General features: G+C 39.1%; 1 protein-coding gene and 1 pseudogene across 1 annotated transcript; one reads left to right on the forward strand and one right to left on the reverse strand.

Moving 5' to 3' along the window:
• Positions 1-18065: 18065 nt before the first annotated feature.
• On the reverse strand, positions 18066-20032 carry LOC143630462 (cytochrome P450 86B1 pseudogene; annotated as a pseudogene).
• A 1815-nt stretch (positions 20033-21847) lies between these two features.
• On the forward strand, positions 21848-25238 carry LOC143630463 (protein SIEVE ELEMENT OCCLUSION C-like). Its single transcript, XM_077099467.1, has 6 exons — positions 21848-22297; positions 22385-22929; positions 23023-23135; positions 23232-23362; positions 23489-23977; positions 24489-25238. The coding sequence occupies exons 1-6, from the start codon at positions 22115-22117 to the stop codon at positions 25104-25106; spliced, it is 2079 nt and encodes a 692-aa protein (XP_076955582.1). The 5' UTR covers positions 21848-22114; the 3' UTR covers positions 25107-25238.
• Positions 25239-25719: the final 481 nt, after the last annotated feature.

The raw sequence follows: 25719 nt of genomic DNA on the forward strand, positions 1-25719 counted from the left end.
CACCACCAGTAACCATCCCTTCAACACAACACCTCATAGCCAGACTGAAACTCCCCCAGACGATCTCACGTTCCAAAATCTGACTGGTACAAAACAAAAAGGACCAATGGGTCCGGAAGTTGAAACTAATGACCCTAAAGAATGGCTCATAAACGAACAACGACGTTTAATGGACAAATACAATGAGCTGGTAAAACACAAAAAGTTAGCCGACTTAACACAAAGGCTCGCATTTGATAAACAAACCATTCAGGGAACAACAAAAAAGGCGCGCGCGCCGGAAGACGGTCATTCTGTTCACACCGAACACGCTGATATTAGTGATGAGGAAGAGGTGCACAGCATGAGGAAGACGCGAGATACTCATGCGGGAGGTTCACAGCTTCGCGCACACATGAACATAGCACCTGTTGCCAAAGCTAATATGGATCTATACACACCATACAACCCACAAGCGAAAGAGCAAGTGGACGTAACCACACCATATATGCCAGCCATCTTGGTAAAACATTCAAAATTCACTGAGCACATTGCGAAGGCTCCCATTCAACACAAAACCAAGATGCCAAGTGGTTTAGGCAAGTACGATGGTACAATAGATCCAGATGATTTCTTACAAGGTTTATACAACACTGGAAACCTAGAAAGCTGGACGATGCCAACATGGTGTCACATGTTTGCTCCCTGCCTCACGGGCGCAGCGCGTGTCTGGTTCGAAAGCTTGCCGACAGGACAAATCGATGGGTTCGAAGAGCTATTGGAAAAGTTCCAGGCTCACTTTGTACAGCAGCGCAGACACACGCGCGACCCCGATGACATCATGCACTGCGTGCGCAGGAATGACGAAACCATTGAGGACTACATAACTCGTTTCAATCAGGAATCTCTTGCAATTGGAGGCATCACTGAACAACTCTTGCGCGTTGCCTTTATACAAGGTGCGCGCAGTGATCAACTCCGCAGAGCTCTCGTGAGCAGAGAAGGCATGCCAACCACTTGGGCTAAGATTATGGAAGCATCGCGAGTCTTCGCGCGAAATGAAAATCAAATTGCCCAAGACAGAGCAAGAGATAGAGGGCATCAAATAAAAGCACCACGCAACAATGAAAGGAGGGGCAAACAAAACTCCGTATGGTCCAGGTTGCAACAAACCAATTATTCTCCCGCAGAAAAGCAAGCGCAACAAAGTTCACCCCGGCCCCAAAAAGACATTCTTAATCGAGGAGAGGGTGACAAGAAGGAAGGCGGCAGAGAGCCTAGTAGACCTCTACCAAGAATATGGACTCCCCTCACCAAAACGCCTTCGCAAGTGTTAAGCACAGAGAATGTCCAGTTTAAAAGCCCCAGGCCACTACTCCATAAGGGACCACCAAACAGTGGCAAATATTGTGAGTTTCACAAATCCACAGGGCACAACACCGATGCATGCCACCATTTGAAGGATGCGATCGAAAAAGATGTGAAATCAGGCAAGTTGGCTCACCTAGTAAAAAACCCAAGACCAGAGAACGAACAACCAGACGGAGCCTCAGCCAGTAAAAAATTCAAAAGAATATGTGTAGCTGAAGGAGGAAGGCAAGAGCAAAGATCGAGGAAGAGAAGCGCGTAAATCCAAGGGGATTGGCGCGAGCAACAAGTAATCTTTCCAAGAATAAGAGGAGGCCCGTCTATCAGCAGTCCTCTAGTCATCACTGCACACATCGCTCATTATGAGGTGTCAAGAGTCCTGGTGGACACCGGTAGTGAGTCAGACATCATGTATGAGCAATGTTTCAGAAAGTTGGATCCAGAGGACCAAGCAAGGCTCGAAGTTGTGAGTGCACCAATCTCAGGTGTCTCAAACGAAATTATTCACCCCCTAGGTCAGATACAATTCGAACTAACTATGGGGGATGAGAAGCACAAGCGAGCTGAAATTGTCAACTTTCTGGTCTTGCCCACCACTTCATGCCATAGTATGATCTTGGGTAGAGGAACGATTGCCCAATTCAACGCCATACCGTCACCAGCGCATGGCGCGTTGGGGTTCCCAACACCAACAGGAGTAACATTTGTGTATCGAGATCATTTATGCGCAGTAACAAGTATACCTCGAGAAGGGAGAATGAAGCTTCCAGTGGCAAACAACGCGCCAGAGGAATGGATTCTCAACCCAAAATTCCCATAACAAACAATCACAATCGGAGCTACGATATCAGATGACACAAGGGTGAGAATGAAAAGATTGCTCACAACGTATACGTCAGTCTTCGCGTGGCAACATTCTGATATGACTGGGGTTCCACGAGACCTGGCCAGCACTCTCTCAACACATTCAAGTCTGTAGAGCCAATTGCTCAAAAGAAAAGAGTCATGGGAGACGAGAAGGTAAAGGCCATGAATGAGCAAGTAGAAGATCTACTGCGCGCGAATATCATTCGCCCAATACGATACCAAACATGGGTAGCCAATCCTGTGATGGTAAAGAAAAGCAATGGGTCATGGAGAATGTGCATTGATTTCAAAGACCTCAACAAAGCGTGTCCAAAAGATTGTTACCCCCCTCCCAAACATTGACGCGAAGGTGGACTCTGTGGCGCCATTTAAGCTCAAATGTTTCCTGGATGCCTATAAGGGCTATCACCAAATTCAAATGGCACCGCATGATGAAGACAAGACTGCATTCAGAACTGACAAGGGTGTTTTCTGTCACACAAAAATGCCCTTTGGTTTGAAGAATGCAGGAGCCACTTACCAAAGACTCATGGATGCAATTTTCAACGAGCAGATTGGAAAAAACTTAGAAGTCTACGTGGATGATTTGGTGATTAAAAGCAGGGAGGAAAAACAAATGCTCAAAGACATCGAAGAAACCCTTCGGCGCCTAAAGGAAGTAAACATGAAGCTCAACCCGAGCAAATGCACATTCGGCGTGGAAGAAGGGAAATTTCTCGGCGTAATGGTCACCAAGGATGGTTTCAAGGTGAACCCAGAGAAGGTGGAGGCTATCCTCAGCATGCCCTCACCATCCACCATGAAGGAAGTTCAAAAGTTGAATGGTAGATTGGTATCAATTAACAGGTTCCTAGCAAACCATGCAAGCAAATCTACCCCATTCATTAACACATTGAGAAATTGCTTAAAGAAAAACCAATTCAAGTGGACGCCTGAGGCCGAGCAAGCTTTCAGTGAGATAAAAGAATGTCTGATAAATCTGCCTGCGCTCACAGCTCCACTACCTGGTGAAACTTTAACGTTATTCCTGTCAGCAGGAGAACGCGCCATTGGCGCAGTATTGTTGGTGGATCGCAAGGGAATCCAAACACCAATTTATTATGTAAGTCGGGTGCTGACAGATCCTGAGACGCGCTACACCATAATAGAAAAGTTAGTTTTATCACTAACGCATGCGTCGCGCAAGCTTCACAGATATTTCAATGGTCATCCTATTGAAGTCCTGACTGGTTACAACATCCAGCAAGTCTTGCGGCGTCCCGCGCTCTCAGGAAGGCTGACAAAATGGGCGCTGGAATTAGGGGAGCACACGATCACCTATAAGCCTCGTCCAGCAATCAAGGGACAAGTCTTAGCTGACTTCATCGCAGAAATCTCTGAAGGAAAAGTCGAAGAGGCTCAGCGCGAAGTAGACCCTCCACAAGCCAATAATGAAGAAAACGTTTGGAGATTATTCACTGATGGAGCTTCAAACAACGAAAGGTCCGGCGCAGGCCTCAAACTGGTGGATCCAGAAAATCATGAGTATACCTACGCAATCAGGTTGGATTTCAAGAGCACCAACAATGAAGCTGAGTATGAAGCCCTGCTGGCTGGTTTGCGCATCGCGCACAAGTTCGGAGTTAAAAAGCTAGAGGCTCATGTAGATTCATACCTGGTAGCAGCACAAGTCAATGGCCTTTATGATGCCAAGGAGAACACCATGCCTCTGTATCTAGAGCAGGCGAAGAAACTCACCGAACAATTTGACTCTTTCAGAATCATACACATTCCGCGCAGTGAAAATAAGTCTGCCGACGCGCTAAGCAAGATGGCATCAACCAGCTTCGATCATTTTGGCAAAGATGTCAGGGTGGAAGTAATGAGCAACCCGTCAGTGGGAGCGAAGTTTGTCCTTGTAATTCATACAACACCTTCATCATGGATAACTCCAATAATGGAATTCTTGAAGGAGGGAAAGGTACCAGACGATCGCGCACAGGCGAGGAAGATAAGACACAAGTCGCAGAACTACGAACTGCTGGATGGTACGTTATATCGACGCTCTTATCTTGGACCGCTCATGAAATGCCTAGACGCTGGGGAAGCAAGCTATGTGATCAGAGAGATACACGAAGGAATCTGTGGAATACATGCTGGCCTGCGCATGGTGGTTGCCAAGGCAATAAAGGCAGGTTACTATTGGCCAGGCATGTACTTGGACGCGTTAAAAGAAATCCAAAAATGCAAAGCGTGTCAGAGCTATGCGCCAAATACCATGCGACCAAAGAACAACTTGATTCCGGTGACCTCTGCATGGCCTTTCCACAAGTGGGCAATCGATATTGTGGGTCCCTTGCCGCAAGCGCCAGGGCGAGTAAAGTTTTTGGTAGTGGCAGTAGACTATTTCACAAAATGGGTTGAAGCAAAGCCACTGGCAAAAATCACAGCCGAGGCAATGAAGCAATTTATTTGGAGCCACATCGTATGCCGTTTTGGCCTGCCCATGGAAATCGTGAGCGACAATGGCAAACAATTCACTGACAGGAAGATATCTAGTTGGCTCAAGGAATTGCGCATCAACCAGGTCTTCACTTCAGTATACCACCCTCAAGGGAATGGCCAAGTGGAACGCGCGAACCAGAGCTTGCTAAATGGGCTGAAGAAAAGGTTGGAGGGAGAGTCCCATGCATGGGTCGAGGAGTTACCTAATGTCCTGTGGGCGCACAGGACATTAAGCAAAACCAGCAATGGCGAGTCCCCGTTCAGCCTAACCTATGGAACGGAGGCTATGATTCCAGCAGAAATTGGATGCCCATCCTATAGAGTGCTCATAATGAGTAAGACGGATAATGAGCAAGAAAGGAGGTTGGATCTCAATTTACTTGAAGGGCGCAGAGAGGCGGCTATCATCAGTGAAGCCAAATACAAGAAAAAACTAGAAAAATATTACAATCAGCGCGTAAAAGAATGCCACTTCAAGAAGAATGATTTTGTCCTTCGAAACAATGAAGCTAGTCGCGCAATACCCCTGGGAAATATGTCTCCCAACTGGGAGGGACCTTATCAAGTCTCGGAAGAATTGGGAAAAGGCGCATACGCTTTAAAAGATTTAAATGGAAAGAAGATCCCGCGCACATGGAACGCAACACAACTTAGAAAATGTTTCATGTAAAAGTTGTCAAGTTTGTAATCAAGGATTTTTAAGCCATTATGAATAATGATACGCGCTATTTTCTCTTAATATGCGTTTTATTACCTTTTGCATACATGTTTCACACTTCCCTTTATTAATTTTGAGCAATATGACAACATTGTATTGACATCAAACTAAAAATAAAACGAAGTAAAACATACATGCGCGAGCTTCAAGCTCAAACGCGTTAACGAGTTTTAACTCTAAAACATCAGGGCCTTAGCCCAATAATATGAGCCTTAGCTCAGGGCCTTAGCCCAATAATATGAGCCTTAGCTCAAATTACTCATAGCATCCATCCTACGTATTGCGCAGCCGGACCATAAAAATACCTAAGCACAACTAAGGCAAAGCACATGCCAAAGCATAGTTGTTAAGGTCTCAGGTCGGGGCCGCGCATGGGACTATAATGGATATAAGCAGAGTAACACATACTGACACGTAAAGGCTAAAAAACTCATTCATAATTCCCTATAATAAATGCACGATAACGTCGCGCAAAAGAGGAACAATGAAATGCTAAGGCACGTGTCAGCATATTCAGAATATTGCAAAATAACTTTAATATGACAACTGTTAAGGATTAAATAAAATAATTTCCTTACAGCCTTGTCCAACTTTCAATGTGTAAGCATACCTTATATTCAACGAGCAGAAACATGCAATATAAAGAGACGAATTGGGAATGCGCAAGATGCGAATAAGGGAAAAACAAAATTTCATTCCATAAACATAGAAGTTTACAAATTTACAAATGATGAGGTAAAAACTACAAATACAAAAAAAAAAAAAAAAAAAAAAACAAGAAGGGCTTTTCAAGTCTATATATCAATATCAGCCTCTTCATCGTCCTCATCATTACTTCCTCCCTCAGCATCTGGCACAGCCCGCTCCTCGTCATCTCCAAACTTACCATAATCAAGCTGTTCGTCTTGAATATAGTCGTCTTCTATTATGATAGCGTCAGGAGTAGGTCCTTTGGCCACGCCAGAGCCGCTGGCAGAGGTAGCGTTGCCCGCGCCATCATCATTGCCACCAGTCCCTTCACATTCATCAAGTAATTTCTTTAAAGCGCCAAGATCGGGCTGGTCAGCAAGCGCGACTATCTGCAAGTCACAAGGAACAGTATGAGTACAAAAGATTATGAAAATAAGTCAAGTAAACTCATTAAGGTTAAAATACCTGCTCAAGGATGGGAATTGGAGTATTCAGGTACTTCTCCCCCACCTCAGCCATGTCAGCGCAGACAACGTCGAGCTGATAAGGGTAGTCGGATGGATTCTTCTTTAGCATGCCATATTCATAACCATCCTTAAACCCTTCAGCTCGACCCACCAAGCGCGACGCCGCATTACAATCCATCACAAGGGTCTGAAACTCGTCTGAGTATTTCATCGCATAAGCGCAACGAGTCACACCCTGTGAAATCAGCCATTGACGGTCCTGCGCGAGGGAAGAAACAGACGTCTCCAGAGCAGGGATCTGAGAGTTTAACAACTCAACAGTTTCCTTGGCTTGTTTTAGCTCTTCTTTGTCCGACGCCGCTGCCGCCAAGGCTTCATTCTTTTCCGCTCGCGCAGCATCGAGTTCTTTCTTCAGGCGCGCAACCTCACTCTCCAATAAAGATTTGTCAGTATTAACCTGCGCAATAGTTTGGTCACGCGCCTCTGCTTCCAACTCCAGGTCACGCGCTCGACGCGCGTACTTGGCCGCGTCTGCCTCTGCCGCTTGCAGCTTCTCCCGCGCAGCTTGCAGCTCAAGCCCGCGCTTCACAAAAGCAGCGTTGGCACTTGCCCGGTTCTCACTAAGTTCTGCTTGGAGTTTCTCAGCCCTCTCTCGGGCATCAGAAAGATTCCAAGCAGAAATCTTAGCCTTTTGCTTGGCCTCCGCAAGTGCATCATGTACCTTTATATAATCATTGCGAAGCTCTTGGGAGGCATCAAAGAACGCAGACCCAGCAAAAAGGTGGTCATTAAGCAAGTCCACGCGAGCGCGGTCCTCTTGAAACCTCCTTTCAGCTGGAGGAACAGAGTGAGCCCAAAAGTCTTCACATACGCCCATGGATTGGAATGAGCTCTCTTCAGTGATATTCCAGCTCGGGCGGTATATGTGATCGGCTCCTTACAAACACAAAGCAACGCAAAGAAAGGTTTTAGTTATCTAAACACTAATTTGGAAGTCTGCACAGCGGAGCAAAATAAACTTATACCTGCGGAGAACCAGCAGAAAGGTTAGCGCCAGCTGGTGAGCTCCTGCCCGCCCCATGAGAAAAAGGCTGCGCCACGAAATCTCGTGGCGCTATAGGGCTTACGCGGCCACCATCAGAATCTTCAAAATTAACCTCCTCATCATCCTCTATAACAGGTCTCTTCTCCTGCGACTTGGAAAAATCAAAAATAGTCTCACGAGGAGGCTGCGCGCAAGAGGAGGTGGGGGAGGTCTTGACGCTGTTAGATCAGCGCGTAAAATAGTCTCCTGCTCCTTAGTGATCCCAATGAGAGGAGATTCAGTACTTGTTGGAGCAGGAGCAGAACTAACGGCGCCAGCGCTAGCAGTGCCACCAGCAGCTTGTGTGCCAGCTATAATTCCTATTAAAAAACCAACAAGGAGAAATGATTCATGACTTGAACTAAAGGAAAAAATCAGACAATCAAAGCACAATAAATACCTTGGCGCACCGCAGTCCGCGAATTAAACATTGCCATGAAGTCCATTTTCCCCCTTTTCGAGGGTAAAACAGGGGACTTCAAAACAACCTTCGGCGTAGCCTCGGCACCTTGCTGCGCCTGAGGTTGAGCCACCAACGTTGCCGGCTCTACAAACATTTGAGTGAACAAAGCTTCATTAATGACTATCAGGATCACGCTCATAAAACCACTAAAAATAAACAAAGTATACCTGTTGGAGAAGACGAAACAGCAGGCACAGCACCGCTTCCCTTGTCCGCCGCGCGCAGAGACGAGGTGGCGGCACCATACCTCGTGTGGACGGGAGGACTGCCCACACCTTGAGGCAAAGAAGACGAGGAAAACTTGGAAGTAAAACCCTTGGTTTTCTCAAGTCCCTTCGCCTGAGTAGGAGGAAGATTCTGGGCAACAGAGGCATCATCTTTTTTCTGTTTTTTACTGGCCCCTGCGCCAGTTTTGCCTTTAGCCTTGCGCTTGAGTTTTTGCGCTTCAGCTTCTTCCTCTTCCACAAGCTCCAACTCATAATTAGCGAGCGCATATACAATACGCGCAACAGAAATGTTAAAACCAAATTTGGTACTCTAAGGGCCTAAGCACAAATACAAAGGCTTACCAGGCGCATCGCTGTAAAAACAAAATTCTAAATCGACAGGGATGAACATATCATCGAAGCGATCAGGGAAAGCAACTTCCCCAGCGCTCAGCGCGACAGAGCCACCTTCCGTATGCTCGTCATAGGCGGCGTGGATGTATTCCTTGCTTTCTGCATAAAACAAGACAAGTGATATCAGCAAAACGAATTATACTCGCACAAAATTAATGCAATGAACAAACAACCCACCTGAGCCATCAACATGGATGACAGGCTCAGTCCCGCTGTCAATCCACCTCTTGCTCATGCCAACCCCCACCAACGCTTCCTCGCAAATTTTCCTGGCGGGGGATGGTTCAGCAGATAACTTCTTAACCCACGCGCCAGATGGATTCTTAAGAACGTCATCATCCGCGGGCGCAGAAGTAATCGCGCGCATAGTCATGCGGATGGGAATCACACCAGCCTTGATATAAAAGAATTTTTCAGCCCAGTCATGAAGGCTTTTGAAGGAAACAGTGCAGCACTTAACCTTCTGACTGCGCGGTGTGAATGAGAACCAAGAATCTTAGATTTTCGGCTTATAAAAATATTGAAAGCGCCGAGGGGTGGGCTCATCGCGTTGAGCTTTGCACATGAACTCAAAATGAGTCATGCGCACTAGTCCACAGGGATGAACCTGAGATATATGAATCCCGTAAAACTGGAGGAGCGCACCTATAAACCTCGTCATTGGAAGACGAAGATTACAGTGGGTGAAAAAATGAGAGTATAAAGAGATATAGCCGGCGGGAGGATCCGCCGCCGTTTGCCCGGTCGCGGGAGCAGACAACCATACTCAGGGAGAAAACCCTGAGAGGAGACGAGATTATCAAAGTCAGATTGTTTCAACTTGCATGGAATCTCATCCCATCTCTTCACCGCCTTGTTCTTCCCTTCCTCCTCCGACGAGGCCTCGGCAACCCGTTTACCCTTGCCGGTCTTCTTCAAATTAGACATAACCACTGATTTTACACGGCCTTTACTAGGGGAAATTGTGGTGTCTGGGTTATCAGACATACAATTGCGAATCGAACAATATGGTTACTTTAAGCACGGAAATCTGGAAGCAAAGATAAAGGCTCTTAATCGGAATGTAAATTGAAGAAGCAAAAGCTCTGAAAATGACAATGGAGATGAAGAAAAAACCGTTCAAAAGGTTTGGTTTTATAGGCCCAGAGCAGAGAAAGAGAAACAAGTAATAATCAGATCTACGCTCACGCGCCCCCACGCGCAGGCGTAGGCCAACATAAGCGCGACACGTGTTCCTGACACTGTATGAGCAGACGTGAAAGGCAACTGTAGCACCTCGAGCACGCGAAAGGTCTGACACATAACGTCTCCATCTCTGATGCATGTCAGCGTCAACTAACCACGTGCATTGACGATTCGTTTTAACCAAAGGGATAGAATTTCGCACAACGCACATATGAGAAATGAAAAAGAAAAGACAAACCCTGTTAAAAGAGCAAACTATTAAGTCTAATATCTATCTTACCTCGCTCGCACGAGACAAGACACACATTAGACTGGGGGGGCTTGAAGGGGTATGCACCCGCCTTAACATCGAGCGGGGCGGGTCAACCCACAAGATATAGACAAGAGGCTTGAAATCAGGATGTCATGAAGACACAAAGCCAAAACCCATGCGCGTGGCGCATATCACATATGCTCACGAATATCACATATGCTCACCCATCACATATGCTCACGCATCACATATGCTCAAGCATCACATATGCTCACACATATCACATCTGCGCGTGGCGCATATCACATATGCTCACGCATATTACATATGCTTACGCATATCACATGCTCACGCATATCACATCTGCGCATGAAACATCTGCGCGTGAGAATAAAGAGAAGACCTTGCGCATCCCCGGGATAGGCGCATAAAGGACAAAGCAAATGAGACAATAGTATAATCCAAATCAGGATAAGGACAACCATGATTGTACTTATCAGACAACCTTCCATAAGGTATCTTTTAAGGAATAAAGAATGTGCTGATGTTGACAGCTGCCAATGAAGGGTGGACAACTCAGCAAAACCCATGTGCCACCACATGATGGCACATGGGTCAGGTAAAATACCTTGGTCAGAGAATAATCAATGAAAAAGCACCAGGTGTCCTAAGTACACGTGGCGCGAAGCAATAGGAGGAGGCCAAAAAGGCCCTAACTGGGTCTGAGCCCAATCATTGGAAACCCTAATACTATAAATACCACACCACCTCCACAGTTGGGGTCAAGCAAGAAATAGATTCTGAATCCTTTACTGATTTTCACATTCTTATCTTCTCCTGCAATATCTTATTCTCACACCGGAGGGTTACCCCAAAGAGGACCCCTCTGTCCCTTTCTGAGGGGTAAGCTCGCGGTGCTGTTCGTTTTGTAGGTGGAAGAACTCGTATATCGGAAAACCATCGGTGATATAGCACACTCATACCCGAGGAACGTAGATCGAATACAAGTAAGTCGATCCACGCTTCTTCACCCGACATTATGTTACTAGACGATCCGGCTTACTAGGTTTATTTCTAACTGTATTTTTTTTTGTTTTTGTATTTGTATTTGTTCCATTATTAAGCATCACGTTATTATGCTTAAAAAAACTTTAGGAAAAGGCCAAAAAGATGTCTGTTTATATTCAGTTATGTATTCAGTATTTCGTTTATGTAAAAAAAAAGAAAAAAAGAAAAAAAATATGAAATCAGTATGTATGTTAGTTTGCTTATTTAGAGGTTTTATAATAAGTCAGTCAGTTTGTATAGCAGTTTCGTTTATTTGGATGTTTTGTAATAAGCCGGGTCGAATCGTTTGAGCTACTTAAATATTTCCCTTCCATACCCTTACACCTGGCCTCGTTACAACCCTTTTAAGACCTCTTGATTTGCATTTGTGTCAAAGCAGTTTTATGGATGGATACCTGTTTATGAGTGATACTGAGAGCAGAGTGATACTAGCACATCTTTTGCTAGTCCAGATATTAAACCGAGAGGAGAGTTATTATATTATGAGGGGTATGAGCATGTGTGCCTTAACCGGAAACAAAGTACACTTGTCTGAGCGGCCCTATTGTTTTTATTATAGCACTTAACCGTATTTGTGGGATATCAATCTAGAAAGTGTCAGTCTGGTAAACTGGGTATGACCTTAAACCTTACTAGTATTAATGGTGATAATTCACATACCTATGATGGAGGTTAATGTTTACTTTAGAGTTTTGCTTGAGGGCAAGCAAAAGATAAGTGTGGGGATGTGATGGTCGGGTATTTTGTATATATATTAGTATATTAATTATGTAGTTTTGTTGAGTATATTGTTAGAACTTTGGTACTTCATACATGCTTTTGTATTTCAGGTCATTGATCGTTAAAGATGCTAAATTTGAGACTTGTATGAGCATGGAATGATATCTTGGAAAGACCGGAGCATGATTTGAGGTCTTGGGAAGTGCTACAAGGATTCGGGAAGAGTATGGATGAGAAATCATAAGCCGATGCTAAAACTGAACAAGATAAGTTGACAAAACGCGACCAAGAAGTAAAACAGGCATATCCTGGGCTATAAAATGAGTTACGGGAGCCATAATATATGAATTCTGGGTTTCTCGGCGAGAGAAATCTGAATATGAGGTTTTCTTAGGACGCGATATGCGATGAGATGGTCATATAGCCATCGCGTATCGCGACGGGCATAAAAGACGGGAAATTTAGGTTTATATGTTATTTTCATTCTCAATAACCCTAACTCCATTTTGACGACCAAGAGGCGATTCCAGCAGCTCCAAGAGGCGATTTCTACCACCATAGCTTGTGCCAAGACCTTCCGCATGATCCATATCAACCGTATCGAAGATTTGATGATGTCAATGCTCGGCTAATCCCCTAGAATCGCACCCGGGATGTATAGTTTGTAATCTTTACAGTTTTCTCATGTGATTAAGAACACTTATGTATTATTATTGATGATTGATATATGATTATTGATGTTTGGTATTTCTGTGTGTTCGGTCGGTTTAGGTTAACGTTGGTCTGAACGATCTGTTACCAGTTGCTAGATAATTAGTCATATAACTGTTTGGTTAGACTGAATACGATAAAACATACGATTTCCCTTAACTGAGTCACACTGGCAAGGACTGTTTGATAACTAGTGCCGTGTGTAAAGTAATTGTTGGTGTCTAAGGTTTTGTCTGATTTATCAGTTTTCAGTTAATCGTTAATAATTAATCTGTTAGGTTGCATGAGATAACTGTTGGTTGCTTACTTGAATTTCCGGGTGTGATTTGCTTTGTTAACTGCTTACAACTCGTTTACTTGTTCGTTGCTTAGTTCTTTAAACTCACTTTAATTGCTTGTGTGATCAGCACTAAAACCAGTCACTTCATAATATTAAGTCTATACACGAATTTCATTGACCACATACTCCTTGTGATACGATACCCTACTTGCTCTAACTATTTAGACTAAGTAGGTTTTTGATTGACTCAAACGACGGTCATCAACGATCGGCTTTTGGTTAAAACTTGGTGTTTTTGGATTATAACCATCAGAACACTTCAGCCCAATGGCTGGTGTGTGGGTGTTTAAATCATGTGAACCGGCCAGGGGCGCGGGTTTGAGCCCCTCTGGACGTGGTTGTTGTTTTTATTTTTTTAAAAGGGTTTTTCAATGTTATTATATTAATTATAATTACTATTAATTGTTAAACAAATTATTTTTGATAAAAACCGACATCTTAGAGTTTATGTTTTTTTGTCAAGTCTCGTTAAAGCTTTCGTTACGTAAACACACACACACACACACACACACACACACATATATATATATTATAAGTATTTTAATTATAATAAGTCATTGTTGCTTTATAAAAACCCGAACACCATTATTGGAGTTTTCCTCAACTTTGAACTTCCTTATAAAATTATTCATATACATAAAAATATATATATTCTATATATGTATCATTATTTAAATTGTAACAAACGTATTTTAAACATGTTAACTATATCTTTACCATTAAATTTGTGAGAGACTCAAGATAAATAGTTATTAAATATTTTTATATGTATTGTTACATATTATAATTATTTATTTAAATATTTATATATTTGTATAATTATAAGTATATTTTATGTCAAGTTTAGTTATTTAATGATTAGTTTATAAATTTGATTATATATTCTTTTTTCATATAAAGTAAGCAAGGAAAATTCTATAAATATTAAAAATAATGACTTTAATAAAAAAAATATGTGAAACAATAATGTGATCAATTAATAAATATACGAATCCCAAACCTAACTTAATCACATCCAAATCTTAATTTATCAAATCATGTTATATCTCTTATAATTAATTCATATTACTATTATTTAACTAGGAATCATTGACGGTATATTCCGAAGAATTTATATTTCTCTCATCCTCATCACTTGTATTTTGTACATCCGATCAGGTGAGTATCTCACTCCCCCTTTTTAACTCATTTTTAACCGTTTTGGGGACTTAGGCGTACTTACAGTATGTATATATTATATAGTATTCAAAACCGCAACCGTTAATCCTTGTGTGTATATCATTTTATGCCTAACTTGCTATTTTCTTACTTGCTTTATTTGAACCGCATTCGGAGAGGTCCAACATATTCTCAGTCTAATATGATCATACGACCGGCGTAGTGGCGGAGTCCGACGCATTGACAATGGTTTCACCGACATCTCATTTTTGGTAACCAATGCCCATTCGCATGACAATGGTTTAGCCATTTATGTATGTTTGATTGTTTGTGTATGTGCTATGGCTTAAATGATTATCTCACAAGAGCAGTTTGCATCTTTCTTTATTTATTATATATGATTATTGTTGTGTCTTAAACTGGTGATTTACTCACTCAACATGTGTTGTTGACAAAAAAATATATTTTATACGCATTTACAGGTTATCAGCTTAGTTATTTAGCAAGATGAAGATCATGTAGGGATGCCCTTTTAGGATACAAACTTAATTGATCATTGTTGTATTTTCTTTATACTTGATGTACTTAACTGTAATTGTTTTATTTAAATAAATTAAATAGATATTGTCACTTATTAATTATCATGATAGTACCTTAAGAGCTGCGGGCAATCAGATCACGCCCCGACATTTCTGCCGTAAGTTGGGGTGTGACATATATACATGTTGAAAATTCATAAATATCCAAATATTTCTTTTCTTATTTTTGTTAGAATTAAAATTCAACTTATTTAATATTTTAACAAATTTGAGATAAAAACAATGTTTAGAAACTCGACCATATTGGTCGTCCAACCGACAAATAAATAAAAAAATAAAAAAAAAATGATTGGTTGTTCGCAGACCAGCTTTCAAACCGCAAAAAGAAATGAAAAAAAAAACACAACCAAGATAACATTAAATATTTTTAAAACTGAGTAATTGTAACTAATAGTTCATGCACCGCCTAATGATTATAATAATTTGGATGCACCACCTTGTCTTTTATAAATGTTGGTTTTCTTCTTGATTTTTCATTGGAAACTATGGTATGGGATATAGTTTTATTTGGAATCTTAAAGTGCCAAGTGACACAAAAATGGTCTAATTAGGTGTCAAGTGGCATAACCATGTTTTTGTTTATTATATTAATGCTGAGTTTTCCTTGTTTTCTTTTTTCAGCGACACCAGAATAAGCATTGTTCGTATTAAAGACTGTAAGAAAGATAACTATTTAGATGGAATTAAAACAAATGTGTTTGATAAATTAAAATTTTTATTTTTCATATTAAATTCAAGTTAAATTTAATAATAATGGAATACCATTTGAAATGTATGACAACGGACCTGTAGATGCACCAACTGAAACATTAAAATAAATATGTACAATCTTATATGTTAGTTGTACTATAAAATAAACACACATCTCATAAAATTTAATTATATGCAGGTAAACGAATGAAACTTTGTTGTATAACTCATGTTAAAAAACATCATTCTCCGAATTTATAAGGTGAGCTTTTAATCTTTTAGACATCGCTTTATCATTTGACAAAATAAATACATATATAAAAAGAAATCATATGAATGGTAGAAGAAGTATAAAATAGCATTAACTAGGGCTGTAAGCGAACCGGACGTCCGGCGGACGTTTGGTCGTCCGTTCGGCAATAAGTTCGTTTATGTTCGTCCGTTTAATAAACGAACCGAACATGGACAACAAAATTTCGTTCGGTAAGCTTAGCGGACGAACACGGACAAGGACCAAGTCCGTTTGATAGTGTTCGTGAACATCCGATAACGTTCGTCCGATTATGTCCGATAATGTCCGTCCGGTATCTTTACTGTTTAGATCTATCCAATATTGTAATATAATTGTAGAATTTTTAGTGTTCTTAATCACACTTTTGTATTACACATGTCTAATGTCTCTTATATTATAGTGATACACTTTATGTTAATGTACTACGTGTTAAGTATATTTGGATGATATATGGTATAATTCCAAATTTATAGGTGAAGTTGCTTAGATTTATGTTTGGTATTAATATGTAACCGTTTATATTTGTCTATTAGTGTTCGTTGTTCATTAAAGTTTACATGTTTGTTTGTCCATTAATGTCAATTATTTTCCATTAACGTCCGTTTACAATATTAACGGACGGACACGGACAAACTAAATTTCTTAATGGACGGACACGGACATGAATTTTCATTCGGTAGAGTGTTCGTTAGCTGTCCGTTTGTCCGTCAAAAGCTTAACGGACGAACACGGACATGCTATCGTCCGGTCCGTTCAGTCCGTGTACACCCCTAGCATTAACGATGAATTTAAAGCGTAAACAACATGAAGAAAATTAAAATTGACCAACCACTTCCTACAGTCCGGTTTGGTTTATACGGCCCATAATTATAAAAATCGTAAACCAAACCGTTGGTCATGATTTTACGCAATTTTAGTGGGGTACCACCTTTATGTTTATTGTATCGGTGACGAACAGTCGTTTTTTTTTATAAAAAAAAACTTCATTTTAATATTCTAGTTTAATACCTAATTAGTTTTTATTTTATATATTTATTTAGTTATGGAATAATGAAATGGTTCCTGCATGTTTTTTAGAGAAGCTATAAAATGTTATCATCCAATAGGTACATGTAATTATATATAAAAACCACGTGTAATATGACGAGTGTAACCCAAGTATATAATATATGTTTAACATTGTATAAACAAAACAGCTGATTTAAAGGCGAATTTCATTTGAAGATGGTAAATTTGGCCGGTTTAATGATTTAAAGGCAACCAATAAGACACCTAGTTGATATACATGTAATTCACATATACTTAAAAGTGTGAAGAATACAATATTAATAATTGATGCACAATACAAAATGCGTAATTGGATGTAGGACTTGTTGTAATTAAGGTAAAGTGATTGAAGACGAGCAGAGCTATGAAAGGCTCCTCAGGTGTGTTTGTGAGTACGAACACTATCAAATAAATGTGTTTAGTACTAAGGAATGAAGGAGACCAAAGAAATTTAGTTTTTGTTGTTGTTGTTGAAAGAAATCACTAATGGAAATAAACAAATTTTACGATAACTAATAGCTACTTTATATTAGTTGTCTACGTAATTTGTGATACGTAACTTAAAGGAATCTATTAATTGGTAATGAAATTTTGTTTCCATAGAAGAAAGAAGTAAAAACAACTATTATGATTAGTTGACGACTAATTTTATAATTAAATATTAAAAATCAATGAATATTTAGTTGTATATATGGAATGTTTTAATTTCTTTATTTTAATTTAGTTAGAAATATTTATGACCTAAAACTTCAAAGATAGGACGCCACATGGCATAATATCAGGCCAATTAGAGAATAATGTGGTTCAACCATTATTTTTCTTTAAAATAATAGTAGATCAACTTTTAACTCTAGTAACCCTGTTAGATTTTTATTCATGACAAAACTTGGATCAATAGTAATTCAAATGTAATTAATGTGACTTTATAAATAAATAAAGAAAAAAATTAGGACCAATTTTCGTTGGAACTGTTAATTGATCCGATTAAATTTTGGGCGTTACATGAACATACATTTCAGGGCATGCTATATACTCTAGTAGCAAGAGGCGAAGAGTAACTTATTTTGTAGAAAAAGTTTATGGTACTTCTTTGTAGTTAAACTTTGATTTGTTTAGTGAAGTTTTGATTAGAATCAATATAAAATTTTATTATATCTCACATACTGAAGAATCAAGCAACTTCATGAAGAATCCAAGCAAGTTCATAACAAGTACAATAATGAAGAATCAAGCAACTTCATGATGCCAAGTTTAAATCAATATCAATCTAGAAACTTTGGTCTAGGCTCCATGGTGACCAATAATCCATGTTTCATGTAAAGTGTAGTGTTTATTTTTGGAGAAATCTTTTGACCTTCAACTAGTTTCAATTTATACCTCAATAAAATAGAGGCAACCACCATTTTCATTTGCATATATGCAAACTTTTTGCCCACACACAACCTTGGACCCGCGTTAAACACCGTGTATTTGAACTGGCTTTCACTTATGAACTCGCCATCTTTAATCCACCTTTCGGGCTTAAACTCGCAACAATCTGGACCCCAAAGGTTCTCCATCCTAGCCATGCCATACATGCAGTAGACGACTCTTGCACCCTCTTTAATAATTGTCCCATCCGGGAAAACATCGTCTTCTTTTGGCTCTTTGTGGTCAAATGAGACGGGAGGGTACAATCGTAAAGATTCTGATATTGCTGCTTGTAGATACGTCATTTTCTTTAGTTCTTCTTCGGTAAATACTATGTTTTCTTGATCTTCCGTGTAGGATTTTTCTCGTTGTTGTAGGATGTTGTGGATTTCTTGGAGTATTAATGCTTCTACACATGGGTGTTTTGTGATTAACCAAAAGAACCATGATAATCCCACTGAGCTTGTGTCTCTACCTGCTAAGATGAAACTTATACAAAAATCTTGAAGTAATTTATCAGTAAAAAACACTTCTTGTTTATCTTGTTCCATTATTATAAGCATTGACAATAGATCACACCTCAAAGTACCATTTGCCCCTTCTTTGCTAGATAATAATAATTCAATCTTTCTTTCTCTCACTGTTTTCTCAGAAAAATCATGCACAATTTTCATTGCATCCTCTAGTGTTTTTTCAAACCCTATTCCGAAAAACTTCATGGTCTTCCAAAGGTAACGAGGGATCAAGAACCTCATCAAACTCGCAAAGGTCACTTTCTCAAACGCCTTCGCGAATGGTGTTTCGGGTAAATCAACTTCCAAACACCCCGAATCAACACCGAATGCCACTGCACAAGTATTTTCAAAAGTAAACCGAAGCAACACATCTTGCAAGTCAATGACACCACCTTTAGTAGCCTCTAAAACCTTCAACAACTTGTCATGCACCAGTCTTTTCACCGAGTCTATTGAGAATTGCGTGAAGCGAGTCGAATGCATTTCCGAGTTAGCCACACGACGTTGCGTCCTCCACAACTCGTCATCGGCGTTAAAGATCCCATCTCCAAGAAAATCTTGGAATCTCTCTTTATAAGCTACCCCTTTTGGGAAATTTTTGAAATTTGTTTTGAGCATGTATTCTATTTTAATAGGATCACTAGTGACAATCCCAAAAGTACCACCTAACCATACACCTCTATAGTAAAAGGTCCCTCCATATTTGATCAAAGCGTTACTACCCCATTCGTAAAGATTCGTCGTGTGTAATGCAACCGTTGGAAGTATTCCAAAAATCGGCCATATCATAGGACCTTTTATGGTGAATCTTAGAAGTATGGAGTTAAAGATGAATATGATGAAGAGCCCTATTACTATATCTGAGAACCATATATGGGAATACAACCATAATATGAGGTTGATCATGTTCTACAACCATAAATAGGCCTAGTACATATGGTAAAACATGTCAATCAAATCTAATTATGAAATTGGTTTATGTATGTGTTTGAGAAGAAATATGATTGGTGGTTACTGATTTTGATTAAATTAATATATATATATATATATATATATTCATCAATTGAGTTCAACACGGCTTCTTTGGAAAGTTGTGAATCATTTTGTAACAAACACCTTACCATGCATAATGTGTGATTTTGTATGTTGGTTTCTAGTGCAAAACTTGTGCTATTTACGTGTATAAAGTGGTTTTCCAAAATTACTTGAAAAGAAATGACGAAAAATATCTTAAATCTTTTTTAATTTAAGATTTTACTCTAAAGATTGTGATTCAGCTGTGACAGTTTACTTGCATATGTTGGTTGACTACTAAGTAACATGTTATAGCGGATTTTAAGTTGATTTGTAAGTACTTTAAACTTATCTTGGAAATTTTATTTGTACTACTTGAACATGCAAGTTGGATTTTATCATATTGTTTCTAAAGGGTATTCAGGATTTTATTTTATTCTTTCATTTATATAGCTATTAATTAATAAGTAAAATAACACTAGAAAATGTACAAAATGGAGTATCATCAACTGTCTGTTCCCTCGGTAATAGATGAAGGTGGTTACCATAAGAAATCCATCGATCATATTTCGTTTGAAAATCTATGGTTGATCCGATTTTAGACAAACGACTGAGCTAACACTAATTTACCGAGTGTTTATTGGTGTGACTATTACACAAAGCAGTAACAGGTTGCAAAAAGTCATTTTGGACTTAAAGAATGCATGTCTTATGATTAATTCCACACTTTTGAGACTTAATATCCTTGCCATGTGTTAATGGGTTACGTTAAGTTACACAAAGCCACATGATACATCTACATGATTTCGTTACACTTTTGAGACTTAATGGGTTTTCTTTCCTCATGTGCTATTGGGTTAGTTTAGGTCACAAATGCACATCAAGTTACTTTACACTTTTAGGCCTCAATGGGTCTTGAGTATGTTAGTAGGCTAGTTTAGGTTACACAAGGTCACATTATGATACATTGCATGATTACTTTACACTTTTAGCGCTAATGGGCTTTCACGTGTGTTAATGGTTAGTCTAGGTTACATAAAGCAGGTTATTTTGAGTTTAATGATCACGTATGATGGTTTGACACTAGCAATTTGACCAAAACGGTCCTTGCCATGAGTTAATGGGTTAGTTAGGTTACACAAAAACACATTAGGTCATGACAAGTTATTCCAGTGTTAAATGTATGTGACAAAATACACATATTGTTGTAGCACATTGCATGCCCAGATATTACACACACAAAAATACATTAAATATTAGGTCATACCAAGAACTCAAAACTCTCACACTATACAGTATACACCCAATGTATTTAATGACTTCTTCTGGATGTTAAACCATTTACAAATCACTTGTTTCATTTTTTGAGTTATGTAATGTTATTCCAAAATATGTTCTATATTTTAGTTTTTTGAGTTATGTAATGTTATTCCAAAATATGTTCTATATTTTTTACGCCCTGCTTGCGGTGCGCACATATAATGTATATATGTGTGAACCCTTGGGTGGGCAAAAGTAAAATTGCACTAATTTTGACGTTATTTTACTAATCACGTGAAAATAACGTTAAAAGTGGCGGAAGGTTAATCAGGCATCATGTGGTGGCGTTGATAGCCGAAAGACAAGGGCACATGCACCAATCAGCCGGTGTCCCGATGATTGAGTGTTATGTGTCTTATGTCCAAGGCTTGATTCAAAACTACTATCGAGCCGGGGGTCTCACCGGAAGCAGCCTCTCTATCCCTATGGGATAGAGGTAAGGCTGTCTACATCTTACCCTCCTCAGACCCTACCATAGCATTGCTATTGGTGGGATATACTGAGTACGATGATGATGATGATGATTTTAGTTGAATTGTAAATTACGATTATTTATATAATTCAATATATATTTTCGATAATTTAATAACTTGTTACTTTCATTGATTTTAATAGTTTAAAATTTGAAGTCTAAGATGTATAAATTAATAAATATGAATACTCACACATTTATATTAGTTTTACTTTTCAAAATAATTTAATGGTCAGGGTTTAAGATGAGGTATATATTTTATTTGGTAATAGTTCAAAGGATTGTCACTACAGTTACATGTTTCATACCTTTATTTGCTTTTTGAATGTTTCCCACATATTTCATGCTTACAAGAAGGTTTAGGAACCTCACCTCCTTTTCCTTTTTCTTTATAATGCTCCACATTTTGCTTTTTTAAATGCATACAAGTGCACATGGAGATGTTGTACACATGCAATAACTAGTTGTACTGTATCAACCAACTAAAGTTTTAATCTCAAGAAAGGCTCAACTCTAGCATAAAACACTTTTTCATATAGACAGATGTAGGAGTTGAGTTCATATTTGAATTGATTCAGCTATGGAGTTAAGTGGAAATGCCAGTTTCACCCCTCAATCTTCTTCTACAAAACTATCTATTGAACAAGAAATCATCATTAACAAGACTCTACTCACTCATGAATCCGACGGGCATCGTGTGGATTGCAAGATTTTATTTCAAGCCATGGAAAATGTCATGTTATACGCGTCTAATTCAAACAATGTATCAACCCTTGATTCATTTGATCATCTCGATTAATATTGTTGTCTTGATCTTTATAACAAAACTATCGTTTTTTTGAATTTTCAGACTGTTAATGTGCATACTCTTGATAGCATCGAAAGCTTTGCAACGAAAGAAACTTTGGAGCATTGCATTTATAAGTTGTCACGAGCGATACTATGGGAGTGCCATAACACCATAGATATGCACGCGAGAACTCTACTTTTACTAGAGATGTTAGGCAAATACAGATGGGATGCAAAGGTGGTTTTGATACTCACAGCATTTGCAATAAGTTACGGCGAATTTCGGCTCGTTCTTGAGGTTTATTCACACAATTCGTTAGCAGCATCACTTGCATTACTCAAGAACTTGTGTTGGAAAAATTTTGAAGCTTTAAGACCCCAGTTTAAGGCTATGGAAATGCTAATAAAAGAAATGGTGGAATTAGCCAAGTGTGTAGTGAGATTTGAAGGCCTGCCTCTACAACTTGTACTTGTTGATGATCATGATTGCACACTTATGGCTGCTGCAAAGTCTAAGATTTACTTGGCTACATATTGGATATTTAGAAGCACACTGACCTCTGCTTCTCAGATCACAGACTTGATTGCCATGAAGCAGGAGCAAGTGCCTTTTCTTTTTTTCACTTTTCCTGGTTAATTAACTAATTTCTTTTGATTTTTATAGTTAAAATAAAACTAAAGTTTGAAACTTTTTTACAGGAATTCGAATATAACCGCGAATGCAGCGTGGGGTTTGTCTAGTTTGGCTCTTAGGTTGAGCAGATTATGCGGTTGCCTCAGAATGCAGGTTGATGCATATCAAGAACGGATAGGTAGAGCCTCTCAGTTATTATGAGGTGCGACCATAACCACCGAACAAAAGTTGAATCTTCTCATTATAGAAAGATTGTTCTGTTTTTGTTTTGCAGAGCAGAAACTGTACAAAAAGCTGGTGGTTCTTGTTAAGGATCAGACCAAAGCTGATAATCAAGAATTGCTTCAATTATTCTTTTCTTTGAATGATGATTCACCTCTCAAGGATTCTTCTTCTCAACCAAAGGTAAGTACTTTCTTTACACGAACCATCTATAGCAAGATAGAGGCACAACCGAACCTACGTACATACCTTGATAAATAAGGATATGAACTATCATCTTAAATTGTTATTGTTTTTCATCTTAAACAGGTTGGTATATCAACATTGAAAGACAAGGTAGTTATGCTTTTGGTTTCAAAGCCAGATCTTCTACCAATAGAACAAACTCTATTGCTACTACAGCAAACTCATGAGCATCCTCACAACAATAACATAGAACAAGATTATGAAATCGTGTGGGTCCCAATCTCGTCTTCAGAAACATGGACTCCTCAAGAACACAAAAGTTTTGATTACTTATCGAACTCGTTACCATGGCTGTCAATCAGGCAGCCATGGCTGCTAAACTCAACCGTAGTGAGGATTATTAGAGAAGAATGGAAGTTTGAAGAAAAGCCTTTGTTGGTAGTATTAGATTCACACGGTTCGGTTTCAAATTATAATGCGATTAATATGGTGTTGATTTGGGGACCAAAAGCTTTTCCTTTTTCGGCTTCAAAAGAGAAAGAACTTTGGCAGGAAGAAAATTGGAATGTGAAGCTTATGTTAGATGGAACAGATCACTTCCTAACCAAGATGGTAAGATTCTTAATATTAGTCATATTATATCAGCAAATAATAAAAATTGGATCCCAAGCGTAATCAGGCTCATTTCCATATGGATTTATTTTTTATTTTTCGAACAATATACCAATGAAATAATGTGAAAAGATGTTAGCTTGTTCGAGTCTTAGATGCACTTATTGTAATGCTTCAAGAGACAATGTATCTATCTCTAAACAATATATAAGTTGATCTGTTGATGCCTCTAATGTTCGTTTATGTCGTTTCAAAACAGTTGACATTCAGATAGGGATTAAAGTCAGTCATTTGTTCGCTAGGGCAAACTAAGTTATATTTTCGTTACAGTGGGATTGTCATGGGTAATAAAAGTGAAAGTTAGGAGTGTCAGTAGTCACATTGTAAGTATGAATTATTCGGTCAATGGGTCATTTGGATTATTAAAATCCAATTTGCCCATGTATCTATCTCTCAAAGGCTGCTGCTTTTTCGGGTTTTGGGCATGCTTACTCATTTGTCTTGTTTTCAGGTGGAAGGAGGCCAAAACATTTGCATATGTGGAAGTGGTAACCTAGAGTGGATCAAGGAATTTGAATCAAGAATCGAGAAACTAAAAGATGCAGGCTTGCAGCTTCAAGTGATCTATGTTGGAAGCAGAGTCTCAACCGAAAGCTTGCAGACAGCATTAGCCGATATCAACAAAGACAGTTCCTTTACTCCCATAAAGGTTCGGTTTTTCTGGCTAAGGTTAGAAAAGATAAAAGATTCAATTCTTCAGGCTGGTCAAAGTCAAACTTTTGCCAACTATGAAACCCTGTTGAACCAAGTCTCAGAATTGCTAGACACTGATGACCAAAACACAAATTGGGCTGTTTTTGGAAGTGTGAGTTCTAAAGATTTTGTGATGTTAAAAGGAAACAAAGTCATGGATTTCTTTGACCGGGTTCCTGACTGGGCCAACAAGGTTGGAATATTGGGATTTGTGGGCGCAATCAGAAGTATTGACGAAGTTAATGGTGCAGTCACTTGTGACCACACAACCATGGTACCATATGATGAAGGGATGAGTCAAGGAACTGTGGTTTGTGATAAATGTAAGCGTGTGATGAGTGCATATGTCGTTTATAAATGTGATGGATCCAAGTAAAATGTTGAAGCTTAGAAAAAATAAGTGTAGGTTTTGGATAATAATAATAACATCAATATATAATGTTGGTTTTTCTCTTTTGAGAGAAAAAAAATATATGAGCCATGATCCATGAGCCCTGTGGTTCAGCTTTTATGCAGTCTTGATTTAGTATTACTGAATTTGATAAAGAACTTGACACAAAACACCAGAATTTGTTTGATATACTGAACCTACATAAGTGTGCTTTTAGTTAAACCATGACATGCTTTTGAGAGAAATATCAGTGAGAGCCCCCAAGCCTATGTGGCACTGACGATGACGATGACGCCAACTAATTCCAAATTTTTGAAAATTACAAAACTAAAATCCCTAAATACCTGCTTAAAACTCCCAAACACGTCTTCATTAACTCTTGCAAATAACAATTGAAGCCCGATTATGTATCTTTGAACTGCAAATTACAATTGAAGAAGATTTGAAGTCTGATTCTGAACTTCAGAATCTTTGAAGCAGCCAGGTAAGAAAACTAATATTGATTCTTAATTTGTTATTCTTTGTAATATAAAAAAAAACTTAACAAGTGCATGCATCATAGCGCATCTTGCGCTTGACCACATCATACGAATTGCTC

This window comes from Bidens hawaiensis, unplaced genomic scaffold (genome assembly GCF_021521415.1).
Source record: "Bidens hawaiensis isolate Kalapana, Puna unplaced genomic scaffold, B.hawaiensis_p1.1 tig00005663_1, whole genome shotgun sequence".
NCBI classification, from domain to species: Eukaryota; Viridiplantae; Streptophyta; class Magnoliopsida; order Asterales; family Asteraceae; genus Bidens; species Bidens hawaiensis.